The sequence below is a fragment of the Oreochromis aureus genome, linkage group 18 (genome assembly GCF_013358895.1).
Source record: "Oreochromis aureus strain Israel breed Guangdong linkage group 18, ZZ_aureus, whole genome shotgun sequence".
Lineage (NCBI taxonomy): Eukaryota > Metazoa > Chordata > Actinopteri > Cichliformes > Cichlidae > Oreochromis > Oreochromis aureus.
Window position 1 is genome coordinate 18,594,680 of NC_052959.1, and position 22,119 is coordinate 18,616,798.

Below are 22,119 nucleotides of genomic sequence, written 5' to 3' on the forward strand. Positions count from 1 at the left end.
ATTTTCATAAATCTTAGTTAAACACACTGAATGGATGGAAAAATGGATTCAAAGCAGCCTGGTTTAAAAATTTCTCTGTGTGTTATGACGAGGAGGAAAAATTTGGGGACAAAGGATGAACATTTTGGTAGTAGATTTTTTTAAGTATTCAGTCAATTCATAAAAGAATTTTTAAGAATATATGGCACAAATATTTATAAGCACCTACTTAGTTTGGGCTTATAGGTGTTACTGGAGATGTGGCAGTTAATTTACAAACAATATAAAACTTGTAGAGACATTGTTAAGCTGCCTAAGATTTAATTTAAGTCCTGCTATAATACTGTGCAAAATGAATGGCAGGTGTGTCACAGGAATTAAATGTAAGTGGCGCTCCCACACATTATTGTTTATTGACTAGTGGTTCCCTCTGTGACTGAGGGTAAGTAAGATAATCTGAGGCAGTCCCATTCAGTGTCTTTTATAAAAACTTACCAAAATGGTGTGTTAATTAAAATAATATTTACACACAAAAAAATAACAATTAGATTAAAACTTCCAAAAAAAGAACTGGGCAAAGTTGGGTGTGCCATTAAAGTTGTACTGCAATTAGTCAAAGTAAGTATCAAATTCCTATGATGAGAACCAAGATAGTCTCTTCTGTGAGTTGAGCAAGTCTGCTTAGGTTATTCAAATCAAAGCCATGAAATGCAAAATTCTGACTGTGTCCACGAGTTAGATGTCGCATTTGGTTTGGAGCGGCTGCTTACTCCACATACATAAATATATCTGACATTTGTTGACAATTAGTAAGCCTCCTGAAAGAACAAACGTGGAAAGCAGTACCATATTAGCTTTAAAATGCTCAAAAGGAAAAACAATTACAGCACAAAAAACTTGCAACAAAATGTTAAGCATCACATCTGATACTGCCACTGTTTGTTTACTACATTGTTTACAGTCGTATAGTGAATCACAGCTAAATAATATAATTAAAGTGAATCCACAGATGATTATAGATATATTTTATATTATCATGGGAAGCATTTTTCAAAATTTTAAGTTTAAAATACATAAAGAAAAAAAAAGGAACAGGGTATTTTTCCTCCTCTACTTTTTGTTTTGATCCAGAGGATGCTTAATAAAGATCTAGAGCTAATCTTGGACTATCATATTCAAGTGAGAGCTGTACAAACATTATTTTATCAAATGCACATTGTCAGCTTTTAGCAACGAACTCTGTAACTGTCAATAAAGCAGTCTCTGCTTTAAGAAGTAATCACATGAGCTGTAGTGCCATTCTTCTGGTGCTCTGCTCTAAATAATCTGACCAATGCCAGATCCTCATATCAAAAACTGTAGATGACAGTTGCCTACCAGACTAGTCTGTCTGGTAAGACATAGTCAAGATTTGACCAATCCCAGAGTCTTAAGACAACATATGTGTCTGCTGGTGAGATTGCCTCTGATAAAGCATCATTTAGTTGCATCTTTGATTTACAGAAGGGTTGACGACTCAAAGAATAAGCAACAAATGTCTATCGATGTGTTTGCACAGATAGCTTATGTAGAGTTCAAATAGTGATCTCTTAGATATCCACTTCCAGTGTGCTGGCAAGAGGGCAGGTGAAAGTTGGTGACCTTGACTTTAGGAACCTAAAGCAGATAATGCTCAAGACTCTACAGGTTATAAAGCTAACTTTGCAGTGACTGTGACCCTGATGCGGTATAAGTATTTTTTCTGAGTCTCCAGAAGACTAACTCTGATTGTCTTTTAGCAATGTGTTTCAAGTTCAACCACCAAGACAAATTTTCTGTTTAACGTTGGATGTGTCACCAATTTCTGAGCTGCAGGTGTTGCATACCATTCTGTCTTTTCACCATGCCGATAGCTATTGTTGGAGCACCGTGCATGATAACTGCTGCTTGGGCCATTTCAAATCATCTGTTTTAGGTCTAACTCATGACTATCACTGTCATGTCCAGCTAATATGTAAGCTGGGCAACTTTGCAGCACGTCACTCTCATACAGTAATTCTTGTCTATCTGTACTATTTACTGTTAAAAAAAGGCTAAAATGACCAAAAGATGTTTTATACACATTCTTGCCAAGCATCCCCTTAGTTGAAGATTTTGAGGTGATCAAACAAAACACCCGTGACAGGCAGCATTGTGTTCAGTGTGTTCACATCTAACAAAATACTAATTTATTGTGTGTCTTTTTATTTTGTTTTCCAGAGCAAGAGGATTCCTTTGAGTTCGTGATTGTGTCGTTGACGGGTCAGACGTGGAACTTTGAAGCGTCCACGTATGAGGAGAGGGAGCTGTGGGTCCAAGCTATCGAGAGCCAGATTTTTGCCAGTCTGCAGTCTTGCGAGAGCATAAAGAACAAGGTACAGTTTGTCATGAAGGATAAAGAATATCAGAGAAACTGGACAGGGTTGGCGATTATCATCGAATCAAAACATCGTCATCACCATGATCATCATCATCGTGCTACAATTCTCCCACTTAATTTACATTCCTCTTTTTCTCCTTCTTTCCAACCTTTATCACGCTTTCACCCTCCTCTCTTCCCCCACTTCAAGCTGTCACATGTGGGAGGTTGTCAGACAGGTGCGCCGCAGTGTGGGGGATCTCTTATTAGAAGTGACAGACATCAGAGATAGAACACGGCTTGTGTCAGCATACTGGGGAGACACATCCTAATTTTCATATTCATATTTTCTCTGCCTGTGTCTTTTCCCGAGACTTTGAAAAACCTTTTCTCTCTCCCTTTGCTTGTTGTCTATAATTTGAGTCCAGCTATAATTGTTTGCTTTCATGATCTCCAGTGAAATAATTAGTTCCCGTTGATTTATTCTCACCTTCATTTCTCACAGTCTCGGTTGGGCAGCCAAAGTGATGCAATGGCCATTCAGTCCATACGAAATGTGAGGGGGAATAGCTTCTGTGTGGACTGTGACGCACCAAGTGAGTATAACTCTCTATAGTTAAAACACATCTGAACACATTGTCTATTACATATGAAATACAGGTATTAAAGGAACAGATTAAAGACAAAAACCCAACATTCTTCCCCTCGTTTGGTGACATAACAAAAGGTAGTAGAGGTCAAGATTTTGAGAGGGTTTTTTATTCTTTAATTTGTCACATCGTGAGTAAAAGAAACAAAAAAAACAAAACTACTCCTGTAACCAGATTCCTTAGTTTTGTCAAAAAATAAATGAAAAACTTTCCATACAGCGCACTTACAGTGCAACAGGGCACAATAAACTCCACTTAGAACATTAAACACTTTGTAGGAGAGCTGGCAATGCTATATGAAAATTATAAAGTCGTATTATTAGATAATAAAAGTGGATTGGGTTTGCATTTGGAGGTGCTGCTAAATTTGGGAAGCTGCAAAAAACTAAATTTTGGGGAGCAAACAGCAGCAGCAAAGGTTTTATTTAATTTCGAGTCATTTCTACCAGCTTTCCTCAAGTTAGAGTTAGTATTCAGCACTGTTAGAAGTACTGCATCTTGCAGTTTTGGCAGATACTGAATATTCTTGTCTGACTAATAGAATTGTGCTGTTTTTTTCCTGCAGAGGTTACCAACATTAACACTTCCTCAAAATAGGCTCATCACAAATTTCCTGGTCAGGCTTTTAAAGCGTCTCTTGTTACTACTTTTAATTTTTTATTAATTCCTATCTTCTGTCACGCAGACCCCGACTGGGCCAGTTTGAACTTGGGTGCCTTGATGTGCATCGAATGCTCAGGCATCCACAGGAACCTGGGCACCCACCTGTCTCGCGTGCGCTCTCTTGACTTGGACGACTGGCCCGTGGAGCTCAGCATGGTGATGACTGCCATCGGTAACGCAATGGCCAACAGTGTGTGGGAAGGCGCTTTGGAGGGGTACACCAAGCCAGGGAGCGACAGCACCAGGTTAGCATACTTCTACAAATAAAGGTGCTGCTTAATGAAGCGTGCAGAGATTATAGAATGAGAAGGCAGCGCTGTCTTCTCTCCATTAGCTGCCATTTATTAGCCACCCACATTTGAACAGAGGCAATTCACATCGCAAAATGCTCCATAAGAAGCACCAGGGGTCCATAAATGTCAGCCTATTGAGCCAAAAACACAGTATTTTATGTCTGAGCGTCAGTCCATCCTGTACACACTGATTGCTGTGCTTCTCTTGTATCAGTCACTGCTTTGTTGTTATCAACAGTCTCTGTAGAGCTAAAATTTCCAACACAGTCTGCTCTGTTATGCTTCTGTCCCTCTGCCGACTCCACTGGAAAACCATATTTCACCAGAGGAATGTGACATCATTTTGCACTTGCTTGATAAATGCTCTGACTAGCTTCGTATCCATCATGTTTGTCATTTGATATGTAACTACTAATCAAGAGAAAATTACCAAACCAAAACCACATCTGAAACAGCTCTCTGTTCGGGCTTTCTTTTAACATCCAGCATGTGCCGATAAGTCTTGAACTTTCTCAGCACTGTTTGCAAAGCCAGTGTGTTTTACTTTAGATCCTGGCGAGCAGCTCTTGTTAATACGTTTTTCTTAAATGACACTTTTCCATTCACCTTGTGAACGCCTGTCCTAACCTAACCCACCCTGGCAAATACCTTTTCCCTTTCTTCTGAGATCTGGTAGGAGGATTGTTTATCTCTTGGTGACAGGTGAGGCCTAGCGTTCCCGCCTGACTAATGATCTGCTGTGTGGCTGTGCAGGTAATTAAGCACACCATTAGGGCTAAACCCCACCCTGAGAGCCAAGCCCTCAGGTCCCAAGCTGCCCTGTCACATATCCATCATACAGGCCTGGGTCATCACTCTGTCTGTCACACAGACACTGTCTGTAGGGTCTCCCTGGTGGCATTAGACTGTTTAACATCACAGCTTTGTAACTTTAAGAAAGCAGGATGTTTGGTTTCTTTCTTTGCTAGTACCTTTGTTTTTACATTTCAGAGACTAAAATCTTTCAAAATTTTAATTAAATATAGAATAAAATTAAAACAGGGAACCTTTTTATTGCAAACCAACATTTTTCGTTGGTGATAACGTATATATATTTTGATAGTATCAAATTAATGTAGCCAACCTGTCTTATAATGTTTATTTGTCCTCAAGAAACATAAATAGTGGTTAGGTTTAAAATTTTAATGTAACAGACTTTAACCTGGTAGAGGTGTAGCATCTTTGTTTTGTCATTTTAAGCCAATGCTGAAATGTTTAGTAGATTAAGACAGTATAATATGTTAAATAGCAAGAATGTGTTAAGCATTAATGAACTGTTAATGAACTATTAACACTTTATAATGGTCCTACTTTGTAATATGAAAGGACTATTGCACTGGGGCAGCTGTTCTCTCAGGAGATAGACTGGGTCTTTTGCTGGTCGGAAGGTCAGAGGTTCGATTCCCCAGCCCCTCCAATCCATGTGTCGACGTATACTCAGGCAAAATACTGAACCCTGAGTCTGAGTGTTTAAATGTTACATAAAAGCACTAAGAGGGTGAATTGCAGTAGAAAGTGGTTTGAGTGCTAAACTAAAGCACGATATAAGTACCTGAACCATTTAGTGAAATTCAAACTGTTGGTGTGGAAGAGAATGTATTAGGAAGATGTCACGTTGGGCTATGAAAGCTTGATGAGCTGGTCATTTATTTTTGTAGCATTTTGGACTACAAATAGGTTAATCGGTTGAAACCTCTAACTCTAATAAGCACTTGAGTGATTATGAGTGGAAACGGTCATCAGTTCCCGGCCTAATTCCAACCTTCGGGTGATACTATGGCTTGATTGATACGGGCATTTTAGGCCAGTGCAGACTGTGTTTACAGTGGCGCTATTTACAAGCCAAAAGTGGCATATAAACAGTTAATATTACACTTATAACATATTGTTGCTACATGCCAAAACTTACTGTTGGAGTTTCATTAATTATGAAATGTAACCTCCAATATTGCTGCTAATTCATAGTCTTTTTTCCGTGAGTTTAACCTTTGAAATCACTTATTATAGCTTAGATCTCTCAATAAGAAAGCAGCATAAGGCTGTAAAACTGTAAATTTGATCCTTTATGAACTACTTTCTTTAGGAAATGCATATTTTTCTACTCACAGTTGGCCCACAAAAAATGATTCTGTGCAACATTGAGCAAGTTTTCAGTTATTTCTCCTCTTGGATCCATTCTCTGACTCTTCGGCCAGTTCAGACCTGAATGATGGCCTACAGTTGTTTATTGAATGGTATCTGTGTGGAAGTGCTCCACTGTGGACTTGATGAAAGATTATTGATGTTGATTTCTCTCCCTACCACTGTCAGTCGCACGTCGCCTCGAGCAGGAAGGTTCTTCATTGTCTAAAAAATCCGATCTTATCCCGGAGCAGCATCTCCATTAGTTTTCACTGTCAAACAATAAATCTCATTTGCAGGATAACTAATCTTTAGCCAAAAAACAGCACTTGGAAATATCATAGATGAACACCGGTCATTTCGATGCTCTGGACTTTCTGCTCTGCTTTGCATCGGACTATTTTGCTTTATCGTGAATGATGAATTCAAACCAATTTAATGGGATGCGGTTTCTTTTATTATTTTTATTGAATTCTGATGCCGCTTCTGTGGGTGCTTCTCTTAAATTGAGCACCGCACATAAGGGAGAATTTTAATTGTGTCACACCGGTGACATGCAGCAGCTTTGTGATGGCACCCAGGCAGGCGGTGTATGGCTCCTGACTTCTACTAAACATTAGTGACACCTAATCTAAACGATTCAGTAACTACCTGAATATCAAGTCGGCGTCTGATAGAATGTCTCCTGCAAGACTAGTTTTACCCCTTTTGCATTTTTGAGATTTAACTTAAAAGCACTCATCCACAAGATTGTTTTAGCTTATGATATTCGGGTGCGAAAGAACACAATATATAGATTTGTCGTACGCGCATCTGCACAGCAGTGCAATCGCTGGCGTAGAACAGAATGATTACAAACATCATAATAGAAAGCGTGTTAATATGCATGCATATGTACGTAGGATTACCTGCTTTTGCAGAAGAATGCAAGGTACCAATAAAGCACCATTTACAATGGTAGTAAATGATTTGCTGTAGTTAGTTTTTAAGTATGAGCTATTAACTAGAACTTGTTTGGGATTAACTAACTTTGTTTTGGGGTTTTTTTAATCTGTGTGAGAATAATGCAATTAATGTAATTCACAAATAAATACCCACGCACCAGTGTGTCACATGATCGTCAGCTATCAGGTGAATGATGTCGCCTTTTTATAGGATTTTTGTTATCATTAGATAAATATTTCTCAATGTTTTCTAAGTTGGTGTTAAATTTGAATATATTTGGAATAGGCATGTTAGACAAAGTCTCTTTGGCTTGTTATAATGCAGTTATAACTGCTATTGATCAACCAATAAATGCTCAGGGCTTTCAGGTTCTAATGAGCCATCAAGTCTGCTGTTTTTGGTGTTCAGTTTTTTAGTCCTCATCTTATAGGATCTCTTCCCAGAACGTAACAAGGAAAGCAGTTCGATTAAGTAAAATGCTCTTGTGCTAACGCCTTACAGCCAGCAGATTTATAAATAATTATTTATTGGTAAAGCGGTAAAGCTTCTTCGGTATCAAGTAGTGCCAACATGCTAACAGCAGAAGTCAGATCTGGCCAGGATACAGTTAAATGTGTGATAATAAATCTGCGGGAGCTGTGCATTGTGGCTGATCTCCGCAGTCAGCATATTGCAGGGGAGTTGTTCTTTTAATTAGCACCTGGGAGTCGTTGTGTTTTGCACGTCACCTCTAATTGCTTGGCATGTTTGTGATAGAAAAACACTACAGATTATTTTTACGGAAACTGTGGGAGAGGTCTAGCGGTTAACTTCACCCCATCCTTTGCCGCGCACACACACAAAAAAATGAAACACATACACAAGACACCAAGACTCATTTGGGGGAGATGTCCTGGAGCGTGGACGGATGTGGACGGCTATCCCTCACTGACGTGGGCCTCTCACTGTCACCCTCTGTAGGCTCCGCGCTGCCCTCGGCCACAGGCAGGTAATAGCTCTGATGAGAGCCCTCCACTTTGTTTCAGAAATAATTTGCCACTCCTGCCGCCTGCAGGGGCTGCGTGGTAATAAAAATGAATCACACCGCTAACCTCTCCAAACCTGGCCCCGTTGCCTTTTTTAACCCCTTCTGCTCCAGCAGTGCCACCTTGGCGTGCCCTGCCTAGTTGTTTATTGCTGCTTTTTAAAAAAAAATATCAGCCATAAACTTCTGTTTTAGGATCTCACCAGATTGGCCTCTGTGCTACATATTAGTTCCCAAAACATGGAGCAAAGCTTCCAGGCTACTCACAGGTTACGAGTGCGGGAACACCAACTCTCCAGAGAGATTTTAGAATAGTTGGCCTTGCCAGGAGCCCCGGTGGAGGAAGAGTAATTAATTAAGACAAATGAATGACTGGGCCTTACCATGTCCTCTGCCTCTCTTTCTCTCTAAATGAAACCCACAGGTCAGTAATTAGCCCTGTGTGGGAGAAGTGGTACTGTAGTCACTAATTGCCCACATGCCACCGGGTTTCAGGGCCAGGTGGACATAGAGGATGGACTGCTTCATTGAAGAAGGGGCCTAAGCCATGAAATCAAGATTCAATATTGTTAGCATTAAAACAATAAAGACTAATAAAGAAAAAGAATCCAACTCAACTGCTTTATGTGATCGAGATTTTTTTTTAAACCTGCGTGCACTGGGACGCACGCTTAAGGGGGGCATGTGCTCGTCGTCCCCTCAGCTTTGTATGTGAGGCAAGGGTTCAGCAGGGGTTAACAGCATGAGCATTTAAGGGTGTTAGTCTTGCTGGCACAAAAACACAGCCACTCCATCATGAGGAGGCTGACAACCTCATTAATGTCACAATATATTCAACTCATCCCTCTGCCTGCCTACAGCAGCCAGATGCTTTTCCACTGGCCTTTCTTTAGAGCCCAACACAACAACCTTTTGAATTCTGGTCATCTGTTCAGACCGCACTCTTGAAGCGAGAAAAGCAGCATCAATTCCACTTGTAAAATATTTGTCTTAATTCTTTTGTGTTGTTATTCTCAGAGCAGAGCACACCGTGTCTACAGTGTAACCCGCTGGACCATAGGAGGCCTTATTTAGCACTCTTGCTGTGGCGTTTACTGTGTTGCTCCTTCATTTCTTGCCCTTAGCAACCTTTGATGCTTTGGGGCCCAGCTTTCTTTCCCTGTTGTGTGCTCTTTTTTTTTTTGTTCATCTCAGTCGTTTCCCTCTGAGCCCCCTCTCTGTCTTTCTGCTGCTGCCCCTCTTCCTCACTCTCCCCTCACACACACACACACACACCCACCCCTCGGTTTGTGGAAGTGAAGCTGCTGGCTGCATGGGAATTGGTCCCATACAAGTCGCCCACCCCCACTGTGAAGTCTGTTCAGGCTGGTCAAACCCAAAGACCCTTCCCTCTGCCATTTCCACCCTTCAGTGCGTCTGTTTGATGTATCCACAGTGACTTTGGATGATCATGGACGAGTGGGAGGAGCTTAGACGCTTTGATAGTTTAGGAGGACTCGGCATGTGAAAGATGTGCGATGGCCATCCTCCCGTTCCTCCAGGCCAAGGCACCGCTATTGCAGGCACTCAGATTGGTCATTCCTGTGGCTCCTCCACCGTTGGCTCCACCCGCTTTGTCTCAGTTTCCCTTCCCTTCCTATAAATTCCTGCTTGCCTTTGTCTTTCAGGCTTGACTAATTATCCTTGTTTGTTCCTCTTTATTTGAATTCAGTCATGTGTTCTTGACTCCGTGGGCTGGATTTAGGAGAATCATTCTGCCATTTGCCACTTAATTAAGTCAGGGTCAGAATCCATTGCTCAACGGAGAGCTGGAGGGACGGAGCTCTAATAGAATTATAAAAGAGGCCTTTCTCCACTGTTAAGGCTGCCTTTATCTAGGTGGGCTTCGCATAGGAAAATGAAAGGGGACACCAGCTCTAAGCAGGAATCCCATTTCCACTTTAGAGTCAGTAAGCGTTTTGATGTTTGCCCAAAGATTACATTGGAATCAAAGCCAGAGAAAGAAAGTTAAACAGCAGTGATCGGCCGTGAGATAACTCTGGATGACGGAGGAAGTTTGGGGCGAAGCAAACACCTCTTCTGTTTTTGGTTGGAGGCGCAGGCATTTTTATTGGGAACCTTAAGATCCCCTCTAATCCCTAAGCAACAGAGAAATTTAGAACAACTATGTGCTCGAGCCTGGGTGGGGAAATTAGTGTCTGTGTGCTTAGATGTCTGCTCGTATATAGAGAACTAACCATCAGTTCAATTTTCTAAATTTCCCCCCCATGCTGTGAAACTCACTCTCCTTTCCCTCTCTACCTCCCCTGCTACTCTGTCCTGGCACTTTGACATGCGAAATCTGCTGATTTTATTTTTCTTCCTCCTGCGGTGAGGAAGTGTCCTTTTCAAGGGTCTCAGTTTCCCCCCCCCCCTGACTGTCTAAACCCGGCCTCTGTTTGGATTGTTTTTCAATTTCAAACAAAAGACAGAGGCGGGATTACCATTTCACTTCCTTTCACACTCTGTCTTTCAAGTGGCAGCAGCTGAGGATTTTTTTTGTTTTGTTTTTTTAAAAAAAACCACTGCCTGGCTGTTTTAGCTTTTTTTTTCTGGTCTGTCTAGAAAGAACAGTGAATTTGCTGAATTTAAAGCACAGCATCAGCAGTGAGCGAGGCCTTTTTCTGCAGGTCTCCAGGGCTGATTTCGTAGTGAGGGCTAACAAAGTGCCCTCAGGGCTCCTTTCTGAGTTGTTGACGTCTTCCTAATGGCTCTCCTCAGCCTTTTTGTTTTCACATCTTGGTGCTAACTTTCTGCCTCATTTAGCTCATATCAATTCACTGGGCTTTACAGATTCAGCATCTCATTCAGCGTCCAGCTCTCTGAAGCAAACTTTGGACAACAGGTTGTTTTTAACCCTGCTCAGATTTTTGTTAAAGGTTGTAGAGTTTGCCTTCGGGATTACAGCCAGTCAGTCAGTTTTCTGACAAACTTAAATCTCTTTGGCTGTAAAGAAGGGAAATAATGGTGGACGGCAGGACGGCCCCTTCCTGTTCTGAGCAGACCACCGATTCTAAGGCCAATTGATTTGCTAACCGGCTTGTCCCCACATAATGACTGAGTAGGGATTGATGGAGGTCTTACACCATAAAACTGAGCCACAGCAATTGCCTGCTATTAGGGCTGTATTGTTGTTCACAGAATACCCTCTGCCCAAAGAAAAGATTTGCTTATGCTGTAGCAGGGGGGGGACTTTCTCCGTCATTGCTGCATTACATTACATTACCACATTCCCTTTGAGGTCATAATAACAAAAATGTACCCATATGTCTATAGGAGCAATTACTTTAAGGCTGTTTTAAGATGCGGGCTAAGTAGCTTTATGAGCTGCTGGGGTTTTTTTGCAGTTAATCAATCTCTGCTTGGGTGCTGATAGAAGAAGACTTGCCCCTTTTTCATCACATCCTTAACTCCTGTAGTTAGGGCGGGTGCCAGGCTGCTCTGTGCAAGACTGACTGCTTTGTGAAGTAAGCCTGGCAGCTGACATATGAGTCTGAACACGGTTGCTGTCTGTGGTAAGTCGGCATCCTCGACACCTGGCTGCTAAGGCAGTAAAAAGTAGTGGCGAAGTTTGGTTGCTGTTTTTAAAATGGTTGTTTCTGATTGAGATTTCGCTAACAGGATCTGTTGCTAAAATACTGGGAATAGATTAAAACCAACAGTGAAATTATCCTTTTAATTAAAATTAAAAAAAATTTGACCGTACCGTAGAGCTGCACTGTTGATGAAAAACACTTTGTATAAACGTACCTTTCCTATGATGAACACAGGGATATGTTCTTCTGATATAAATTAGTGTGTGCATCAAACGTTTATTATTTGCTTTAATTGACTACTGAAAGCTCATTTTTATTGGTTAGCACTCCCTTAAACTTTACTCCTTTTATTTTCGCACATTTTTTTGCAACAATTTTCATGTATGTGTGTCTGACTGTGTGGTTGATTAAGTCTGTTTATGTGTCTGTATGTTTCAATATATGTACTTATCTTCACTGCATAAGCACCCTATTTTTTGAAAAGTGCTATACAAATAAAATTATTAGTATTATTATTATTAACCCACAGATTTTTTTTTTAAAAAAGGTTTAATCTGTCCAAGAAATTTCCAGCTGTTTGGGAAAGAAAACAAAATATTTGTGAGCTATGTTTGGGGATTTCAGTTTGTGGGGAAATTGACGAGGGACCTCAGAGTGAAAAATGTTAACAGATAAACTAACAAAACTCAAATCTTATTTGATGGATAGCTCAAACCAGAGCATGTAGAACTGTCTTACTTCATTTGTGTAAACCAGGTTTTCATAATAAGCTGATAAATACACAATATTATTCACTGTGTAGAAATAGATTCTTCTACTTCTCATCCAAAAGGTTAATTTTATTAATAAATGATTTGATGATGAAATACAGCTGAATTGAGTTAGAGTGTCCGTTTGTACTTGCTGCTATGCCTCGACCCGCTGATAGGGAGTCCCATGAGAGCCTTGTCACTCTAGCCAGCGTTGCTGCTTTAACTTATCCTTACAAACCTTCCCTGTTCTGTCACTCACCCACAAATCCAAACAACAGCCTCTTTTTGCTCCTCTTATCACACCTACTGACAGGGTCACCGGGTTAGTACCACACTGGGCATGCTCAGTCATTCGCGTATTGATATTGATTTTTTTTTCTCCCCCTTTCCTATTTGTACAGTTTGTATGTGGGCACAGAATGAAATGGGGGGTCAAGATGGAGAGCAATAGATAGAATTCTGCCTGGTGATAGAGGATGGAGCCTTCCCTCATCCTCTATTCTCTGCTGCGGGCTGGAGTGAAGGAGCCCCACATCCCACTGTCCCTTTCTGGCTGCCATTCAGCCCCATCGATCTGACTCAGGGCCCAGCCACCCCAAGGGAGACTGGGGCTCTGAGACACACTGCCTCTTTTGTGGAGGGGATCCACCAGTTCAGACTGACAGCCGACAGCGCTGATAAAAATACGTCCCCCGCCTTCCCGTATTGTCCACAGCAGACATGCTGTTCAGGATGTGTAACCTTTAGAAAGCTGGCCAGGCTTTAACGGTCATGCTGACGACCATAATCACTAGAAACTGGAATATTGCCCAAAGCGTCACACCCTTTGGCATTCTCTCATCTTTCCAGCACATCTTGCTGTATTATTTCCCACTGTGATAGTGAAGGCTAGTCACTTTCCTGTGCTCTAATAATTTAGAAATGTCACTGCACTCCGGTGAGTCTCTTAGGCCAATTACGCTAATATTTCCCCTGTGTGTCTGCATTTCTCCTTTTGTACATGTCTTTGCCTTTACGTCAAGGCCTCTAAATTATGAGATACGTTTCGAGAAAGTTCTTTAACTTGGGTGCGAAATTGCTCATAGCGTGTTCGTCATGTTTCACCCTGCCTGACCTGCGGTGCCCCTGTCATTTCCTTCCCTCCAGGGAAGAGAAGGAGCGCTGGATCCGAGCCAAGTACGAGCAGAAGCTGTTCCTGGTGGGACTGCCCCAGTCAGATGTGCCTCTGGGGCAGCAGCTGCTTCGGGCGGTGGTGGAGGATGACCTGAGGTTGGTGGTGCTGCTGTTGGCCCATGGCACCAAGGAGGAGGTTAATGAGACCTACGGGGATGGAGATGGACGCACCGCTCTGCACCTCTCGTGTGCTATGGCCAATGTAGTCATCACACAGCTGCTCATCTGGGTGAGTGGGCTCCACTGAGCGTTGTGGGGAGCATTGTTAAAGGTGGATGAACATTTGAATCAGTGAATTCTGATTCAGGAGAGCATTTGCAACTGTCAGTCATGGAAACATTCTTTTTAAATTTACTCATTAAATGATTTTAAAGTAATTTAAAAGTCATTTTAGGGGACATTATCTGGAAATCTACACAAACTACTCTCTCATTGTATGTTTTGGGAAAAAATAGTAGCAAAATAAGTACTTTAGTACTTAGTATTAGGTGGCATTTTGAATTGGATGGACAACAGAGGTATTTCAGTGAGTAACTGGGCATAAATTCACAACATGGAAGAATTCATTTGGCAATGTGAAAAAAAAGAGGAGAACCTTGGGGGAAGGCAAATGTAGGAGGCAAAATATTATTGAATATTAGTATTTTCACACAAAATTTCAATATACCTCCGATTAGCCAGCACAATGACTCAATGCAGTGCTGAGCAAAAGTCTTGAATCACCCCTCATTTGTTTCAAAGAGCCAGGCTTTCTTGTAATGTTTTTAAAGTGGTCCTGAGCAATAGTTCTCCAGGCTTTCTGAAGATCCTTAAGGGTTTTCTTTGGACATTGGCTGCTGTGGATTGGACACGTGCCTGACCATTTTCAGAGGAGTGTTTTTCCTAAGCTGCTTAACACTGACTTACGAATCATTCAAGTATAAAAACGGCACTCACAACTTAGCAAAGAACCATTTTTTAATTAGTCATCATCATTATGTACAAAGGAGATAAGGAGAAAACAGTGTAAACAAGAACTGGACTGAAAATCAGCCCTAACAGGTCTCAGTACGTAAGGAGGTCACTACAATGTACAAAGCTTGCCTAAAAGAGGCTGTGTTGAAAAATACATGTGGTCATACCAAATGTTGGCTTTTGTGCTTGTTCAGATTTAACAACGTCTTTCTTATATGCTGTATTTCTAACTTTCCTAGCAAAATACACAGAAATGGGGGGTGGAGGATGGCTCAAGACTGCACAGTACTGTACCACCCCACCAAAAAAGGGCTTAATTACAGAGTGCTTTCAGGGAAATCAAAAATGTATCACATTATTACTAAATCTAATCAATGAACCTAAATCATAAGCATTAATTCCAGAAGACGTGCCAAAAATAATGTGTAGTTGCTTGTACTTTATGCTTATGTCCTAAATTTGGCCTTTGTTCTTTTCTTGCCAACCATTCTCTCCCACAGTACGGTGTGGATGTGAAAAGCCGAGATGCCCGCGGCCAGACGCCGCTGTCCTACGCTCGGCGGGCTGTGAGCCAGGAGTGCGCGGACATACTACTCCAACACGGTTGCCCCAACGACACCAGCAGCCTGACCTCCGTGCCCACGCCCAACATGAGCCGCCGCAACCCCAACATCAACAACAACAACGCCCAGTGTGAGCTCAACCGCAGTATCAGCATCATGTAGGAGCCAGAAAGCAGCTGCAGACGAGCACCCACCTAAACCCACCCGTGTCTCCTCCCAGTACTTCCTCCTCTGTTTCTCACACTGTGTAACCCAAAACCAGTACGCACGGATAGGTATCAGGAGCGACGGACCTACTGCAGATATTCCACCGCGCTGACAGAAGCGGGAGCGTTTGGGGTTTCGGACATTGTACATTGTTTATTTTATATTATTATTTTTTATTCCTGTTGTTTGTTAAATTTATTCAATCTCGGTCTGAAGTGATCACGATGAGCTTTAAGCTTTTTTGTTTTTTAAGCGTCAACCAAACAAATGACTTACTTTGGCATTCATACCTACTCTACGAAAAGCATTTCCTTAATGCTTGAACATTTCCTTTTTATGTCTTCCCCTTCTGCGATGTGAACTGATTATACAGTGTGAATGAGAAACTTCCTTCAAATTTCCAATCCTAAGTGTAATAACATAAAACTGTAAAGAATAGTTTTAGAAGTGACAAAACACTGATGTGGGAAAGAAACTAAATCTCTCTTGATATCAGTGGCTGTTGCAGGCTTTCGTAATGATGCATGTCTTCAACACAGCTATCAAACTCTTGACATACTATTCATATACAAAGGCAAAGCAATTATAGTTAAAGAGTCCAAATGATTTAGATACTTAATTTACAGGGAAATGGATTCAGATCATCATAAAGGAGTTGATTGCACAATTCCTATCGGGTGAAATTGAGTCATTTCCTTCGCCACCCTTATCGTGATGCTCGGGTAAAAGTGTCCGTGACTACAAAGGAATTAAGGGGCATAATGTTTTATGACCATTGAGCCACATGGCTTTGTACGCGTTCCTCTTCAATCAGAAATCATTCAGATTCAAAGGTTTGATTAAAGCAGTGAAATTGTGCCATTACGATCTTTTTGTTGGAGTAATTTCCCAAATGACAAGATTGTGTTGATAATTGACACAGATTCGCGCAATTTCATCCCGTGAGCGTCCTGGAATATCCACTCGCCTCCTGTGGCCGAAGGCTGTCGTATTCGGTACTCTAAAGAAGACTTCCTCTGTTGTTGCTGTGAAATGCATATACTGGTACTGTGTGTGTGTGCGCCCGCGTGTGCGTCCATACATAACGCTACGATACGTTTGTGCTTGCGTCTTCGTCGTGCAACTGGGCATTTCTGTGGTGAAAGGACGCCGGAGAGGAGACAGAAACTGTCAGTGACGATTTGGGATCATAACTGTGTAACAATGTACAGACCACTGTAAAAAGTAGTTCTTCTTCCTTTGCCTTATTCCTTATAAGAAGTTTGAACTTAGTCGATGAAAAGCAGCCTTTTACCTTCTCCTTAAACCTCTGTGCTCTCCCTCTGAGAACCTGTCAGCCCGAAACCAGGGAGTTAACAACAAGCATTCACGTGACTGACGTGAGACATTTAGGGATTCAAATGAGCAAAGATGTTCATATATATAGAGAGACGAGTACACTTAGTTTGCATTATTACAAATGTACAGTATTCCACAGACGTGATAAGCCAACTCATTTAGAGTAAGTGGGACTCGGACATAAAAATAACTTTAGATAGAGTCGGCACAATGTGGGTGTATTTCTCCTTTTATTAAACTGCCATTTGTGAGGTTTTAAAACATCTTTATTTTACGTGTTTACATGGGCAGAATGTTTGTTTACAGAGCAAGTTATGAACTTGGTACCTTATCTACATGGTTTTATTGTTGCGTTACAGTATTCCTGTTTTCAGAGCCTACTGAAAATGACCATGAGGTCAAAAAAGGGTTTTGTTCATCCAGGCGATGGAGATACTGTAAAGGAACGTTTTGACATTTAAAAACAAAAATGCTTATTTGCTTTCTTGATGGGAAGATTGTGTACAGATGTTTTTCCAGAGCAGCCATTTTCACATGAAGTAGTTATCAACCACATTTGGTAAAGGTTCTACTTAGGTACATTACACCTTGTTTACAGAGCCGTTACCACGATGGAACTAGGCTTAATAAAGAAGTTACACCATACGTCCCTATATGTCTGGGGTTTCTTGCTCTGGAGTTTATGCACACCTAACAGTCGTATCGATCTTCCTGTCTTCCTCCCAGCAAGAGGCGCATAAGCATATTTAATAAAATGTCAACTTAATCTTTGAAGACATCCCCAAAAGAAATCAAACTGACTTCTTTGAATTTACTAGTACTGTAATGTGATACTGGCCTTATTTCTGATCTTTACTTGACCAACCTGTTTCATGAGTGCATTTTATTGTCCAAGGGGATCAGTAAGAGGAGTTAAGCGTGTACAGTGATTACCCTTATTTACATACTGTAGATGATTTAAAAAAAAAAACACTAGAAATCTGCCTGTTTTTCCCCCTGAAAACAAGATGAAGTGTACATATTAGCTTAATGCTTTTATCTGAAGACAAACTCCTGAACTGAAATGGTTTTCGGTCTTCCTGACCAACAAACCGTATTTTGATATGTTTTGTTTTGTTTGTTTGTTTCTTCTTTGGCATATTTTTTTAAGGTACTTCTGTTTGGTCTTGCCGTTAACCGACCATCTTTGGTACTTGTGTATAATGATGTACATTTAACATATTTATAATGCAGTATGTAAATATATTTTCTTGTTTTTGTTTTGTTTTTTGTTCATTTTCCTATTGTAATTCCTTTACATTCAGAACGTGAATCAAAAGCTAAAGAATAACTTGTTGTATGCTTGGATGCTTGGCTGACTGTTGACCTATTAATAAACACTCAAATAAAAACGATGTAGCCTTCCCTGGATTTAGGGAAATCGACGCATTTGTCTTGTGTGCGTATGTGTGTGTGTTGCTCATTCATTATCCATCACACTCCTGTCTCTCCCATCTCTTGTCCTGCTGTGCCTTAACGGTGAAGGTGAGGCTTTCTTTCAAATTAGAAGTCGCGTTTCCTCTTTTGCGTGTCCCTTCATCAAACTTCGTGTCCGAAACAACTCAGCCAGGCCTGCCTCGAGGTAAGTGAACCACCCTCTTCACTTCCTGCTCGAGGGACCCCCAACAGTTGCTGAAAGAGGATTAAGATAAAGAGCTGGGCTTAGTGTCAGGCAGCACAACACTGTGGGGAAAACTGAAAGATCTGTGTTCAGAGGAGTCAAGCCCTCACTAATCCACTTCTTATTTCCTGCTAATCTTGTCTCGGCATATCTTCATCCCCTTCCCCTTTCTGTTGGCCAGCATTGTTTGCTCTTTATCACCTGGTTTCTCTTTAGTTTCTCCTCTTCCTCCCTCAGCGCTGCCTTGAAATGGAGACTGACTCCCCCAGGTCACGCTTTAAAGCTCTTAAAAACAAATTTTCTCAACCAGCTTCCTTATTAGTAATTGGGTAGTATTGTCTTTGCTTACTTCACCTTGCGGATTAGTGACCTTCCTCTGTAGTCTCCTCAGAGGGAGGAAATTAATAGGGCTAATTTAGAATAACATTATCACCAGCTATCCTTTAGCAACATTAGATGGGAGGTGTTCAGTTGCTGTCATGAAAAGTCGAATCCTTCTCACATTCCTTTGAACTCATTTTCGTTTATAGTCCTGTTTTTGGCCTCTATGCACTAATCATGAGATATATACCTAACGATTCCTCCTGTTTGGCTTTTGATAGCAATGAGCAACTATTTGGAGGGAAGGTTCACAAAGAGCTGAGAGTTAACTCAGATTAAGGTAGCAGGCAATGAAACCCAGGGAATGTAAAACAAATGATGTCAAATGAACCTTTAAAGGAAGTCTGTGGGACTATTGCAAGATCAGGTAACACTCTTGTGTTTTGTTTATTAATAATAATTGTAGATTTAAGATTTATAAACCTTCAAGGTCTTTAATGTCAAAATTTAAAGGGTTTGCTCGCACATACCTAAACTAGTGCTTGTCTGTTCTTACCTAGGGAGAAAAAAAAATCGGTCTTGTAATTTATTACTATGCCTCGTGTCTTGGCAGACCCCGGCCACTTGTGTTTGTTGTGGTGAGACTGGAGCGCTTGTTTGCACCGCCATGTGTTTTGATATTTCATCAGGGCTTGCTAAACAGTGAGGAGGGCTCTCTGCCGCCCACCTCTTCTCAGACAAATTGCCTCTGAGATTGCAGAGGTGGGTCTGAGGCTGATGGATGGGCACACAAAGACCTGACGAGACCATATTTGCAAACATTAAATCCATACTTCCCTTATGCAGAAGCTGCTTGGCCGCAGGTCACCGGCAGTGAGTGATGCACCCAGTCCTGATATGAATGCTGCATCAAGGTGGCACTGAACAAATGTTTATCTTACATGTTCCTTGCTGCCTGTCCTGATGTGGATGTGTTCTGTTGCTCCCTGTTTTTCCTCCTCTTTTCAATCTTGCAGTCTCTTTAACCAGTAATTATATCCTCTCTTGCCCTGACCCTCTCCCCTCTCCTGAATCCCCACAGACTTAAACATCCATTTATCAATTCCAGCTCCATCATGTCTGAGCAGTACATCCATGTTGCACCCTGCCCTTCCTGACTGCCCCATGTCTCCATACTCATTTCCCCATGCTCTCAGTGATCGACCTCTCTTTCCCTACTTGCTGCCCAACCTGGCTGCTTCATACCCACCGTGCCATCTTCCTCTTCACCCTCCTCTCACTCCTTTGTCTTATATAAACGCTCTGTTCCCATCACTCTCTCCCTTTCCCTCCTTCTTCCCTTACTTTCTCTCCCCTTCCCCGTTGGCTTTTGCCTGCATTTTGCTGTTAATTTGCCTGAGAATGCATTAGCTGTAATGAAGGCTGAGGGCCGAGGGAATCCTCCAGGGTTCCATTAATCATCCCCCCTCAGACAGGCAACCTTGATTACAAGTGGCAAGAAATTCATTAGAGCCGGGCCTCTGACAACTCTTATCTCCGCCACTAGATCTGACTCATTAGGCAGCCAAATTAAAGCTATGATGGCCCTGATGAAACTCATCGCTTGTTTATCTTGTGCGATTTGATGCATCTGCCCATACATCACTGTAGCCACGACCGTCCGGACCCTCCCAAGAACTCAGGCCTCCAGTCGGCGCTGAACAGCCTGCACACTCACACAACCAAGCCAGTAATGAGCTCCCTCGCTTTCCTCCCTCCCTCTCCCTCTCTCTCTATCTCTGCAGGTGGGAATGAGGGAATAGTTACACGTCTTTGCTGGAAAGAACTTCTGATATTTCAATTTGTGATTCAAGTAGCACAATGGCAGAATATGGAGTCTCGAGATTGAAGTGTTTACTGAATGTGCGGCTTAAAAAGAACAGACTATTAGAAACTTTGAATGGATTAACACAGTAACCCGAGAAACTCAAGTCTGCTACACATTACTCTCCCCCAGAAAGCTTCTGCCTGTTAGTAATTCATTAATAATAACAGCAATATTATTTCTTGCCACACTAACAGCTCTAAACCTGCAGGATCTCCGTGATAACAGCCAGGGTGAAGCCAGTGCCTATCATGAGTTTTGTCATGGCTCCTCATTGTCAGCCCCTCCATGCAGCGCATGCATGGGGACTGAAATAGCTGTGGCACTCTGGCACAGTGACGTGGAAATAACCGTCTATATTAGTCAGCTCTTGGACCATAATCAAACTTCCACTGCACCTTCACACGGTCATCACTCCTTGAATCCCCATGCGAGTGTCACAATCTTAATGCATGAGGTGGACGGTGAAATAAAGTTTACTACTCATGGGTGCCGGGTCATGAAGTGTCTGTTTATGCTCTGAGGTCAAGCGTGTATTCAACAGAGGCATGAGGAAAATTAAATGTAAAGATGATAAGAGATGTCTGGTGCTATTTGAGATTATTTTTTTAAACCCAAACCCACCTTATTGTGGCAAAAGTTTAATTTCATGAAATATTAATGATATCTGAGGAATCCTGCCCCATTAACATATTTCAAATGATAAATAAATAAACGTGATCTGACGTCTACTGAATCTTTTTGGAAACACGAAGACCATCTGATATAAAGTTTAAAAAGAATCCAACATAAGATTTTGTGCAAGCAGTTCAGAGACAGCGTGTAAACCCAGGACCGTGATGCACATGAAAGTTTTCACAAAAACACCAAGCCTTCCTCCTGTAATAGGACCTTATTTTGGTTAGAGATTATGTTAATATTGTTGGCATGTACAGTAAAATTTCCGATTTGATTTCATTTAGCACCGCTTTTATTCGCTCAGGTCTGTTTCTGTAAATACAAGACGAGTGATTGCATTTACTAGCTACAGGTCTTTGTATCTATCCTCAAGAAAATCAGCGTTTTAGGAGCAATATAGCTTCTTACAATCATAACATTCATTAAAAATCAAACTTATAAATATCAAATACTTCGGCCATTGAAACAACAGATGAAATACTTCATATTTTAGTAAATCTCGAAAGATGTCGACCTTTCTGAGGGATATTAGTTGGATTAAAATGATACATAATGTATATCGTATCTATTAGGTGACACAGCACCAAAAATTATGCCTTCAAAGCGGACTTTAACGCGTCCTATTAAATGACTTCATGTTCATATTTAGTTCCTTTTGGATCGATTTACAAAAAAACATTTTAGCGCCACGAGATTAGAAAGAGCTGATGTCTGTTTGTGTCGGCGCAGTGACTGATAGAGAAGTTCATTACAGAGTGTTGAATGTGCTCAGCCTAATGAGGATCCATCAGTTCAGTTGAGACAACATGGCCTCCTAAAGAGAAATCAATCACTGCTGCTGCTACTTAAAAAAGACTGCTCCACCTCTCAGGTCCTTGATGTATCTAAAATAAAATAAAATAAAATAAAATAAAATAAAATAATAGATTCTAAAAGAAATTGC

General features: G+C 41.3%; 1 protein-coding gene across 4 annotated transcripts in view; it reads left to right on the forward strand.

The window, feature by feature from the left end:
- The window catches only part of agap3 (ArfGAP with GTPase domain, ankyrin repeat and PH domain 3), a 119,922-nt gene extending 101,845 nt beyond the window's left edge, over positions 1-18,077 (forward strand). For all 4 annotated transcript variants that reach the window (XM_031737852.2, XM_039602194.1, XM_031737853.2 and 1 more), the window contains exons 14-18: positions 2,218-2,372; positions 2,862-2,952; positions 3,692-3,914; positions 13,565-13,820; positions 15,046-18,077. In XM_031737852.2, the coding sequence (XP_031593712.2) occupies positions 2,218-2,372; positions 2,862-2,952; positions 3,692-3,914; positions 13,565-13,820; positions 15,046-15,270 (950 nt within the window). In that variant the 3' untranslated portion in view covers positions 15,271-18,077. The remainder of the gene's footprint in view (positions 1-2,217; positions 2,373-2,861; positions 2,953-3,691; positions 3,915-13,564; positions 13,821-15,045) is intronic.
- The last annotated feature ends 4,042 nt before the right edge of the window (positions 18,078-22,119 follow it).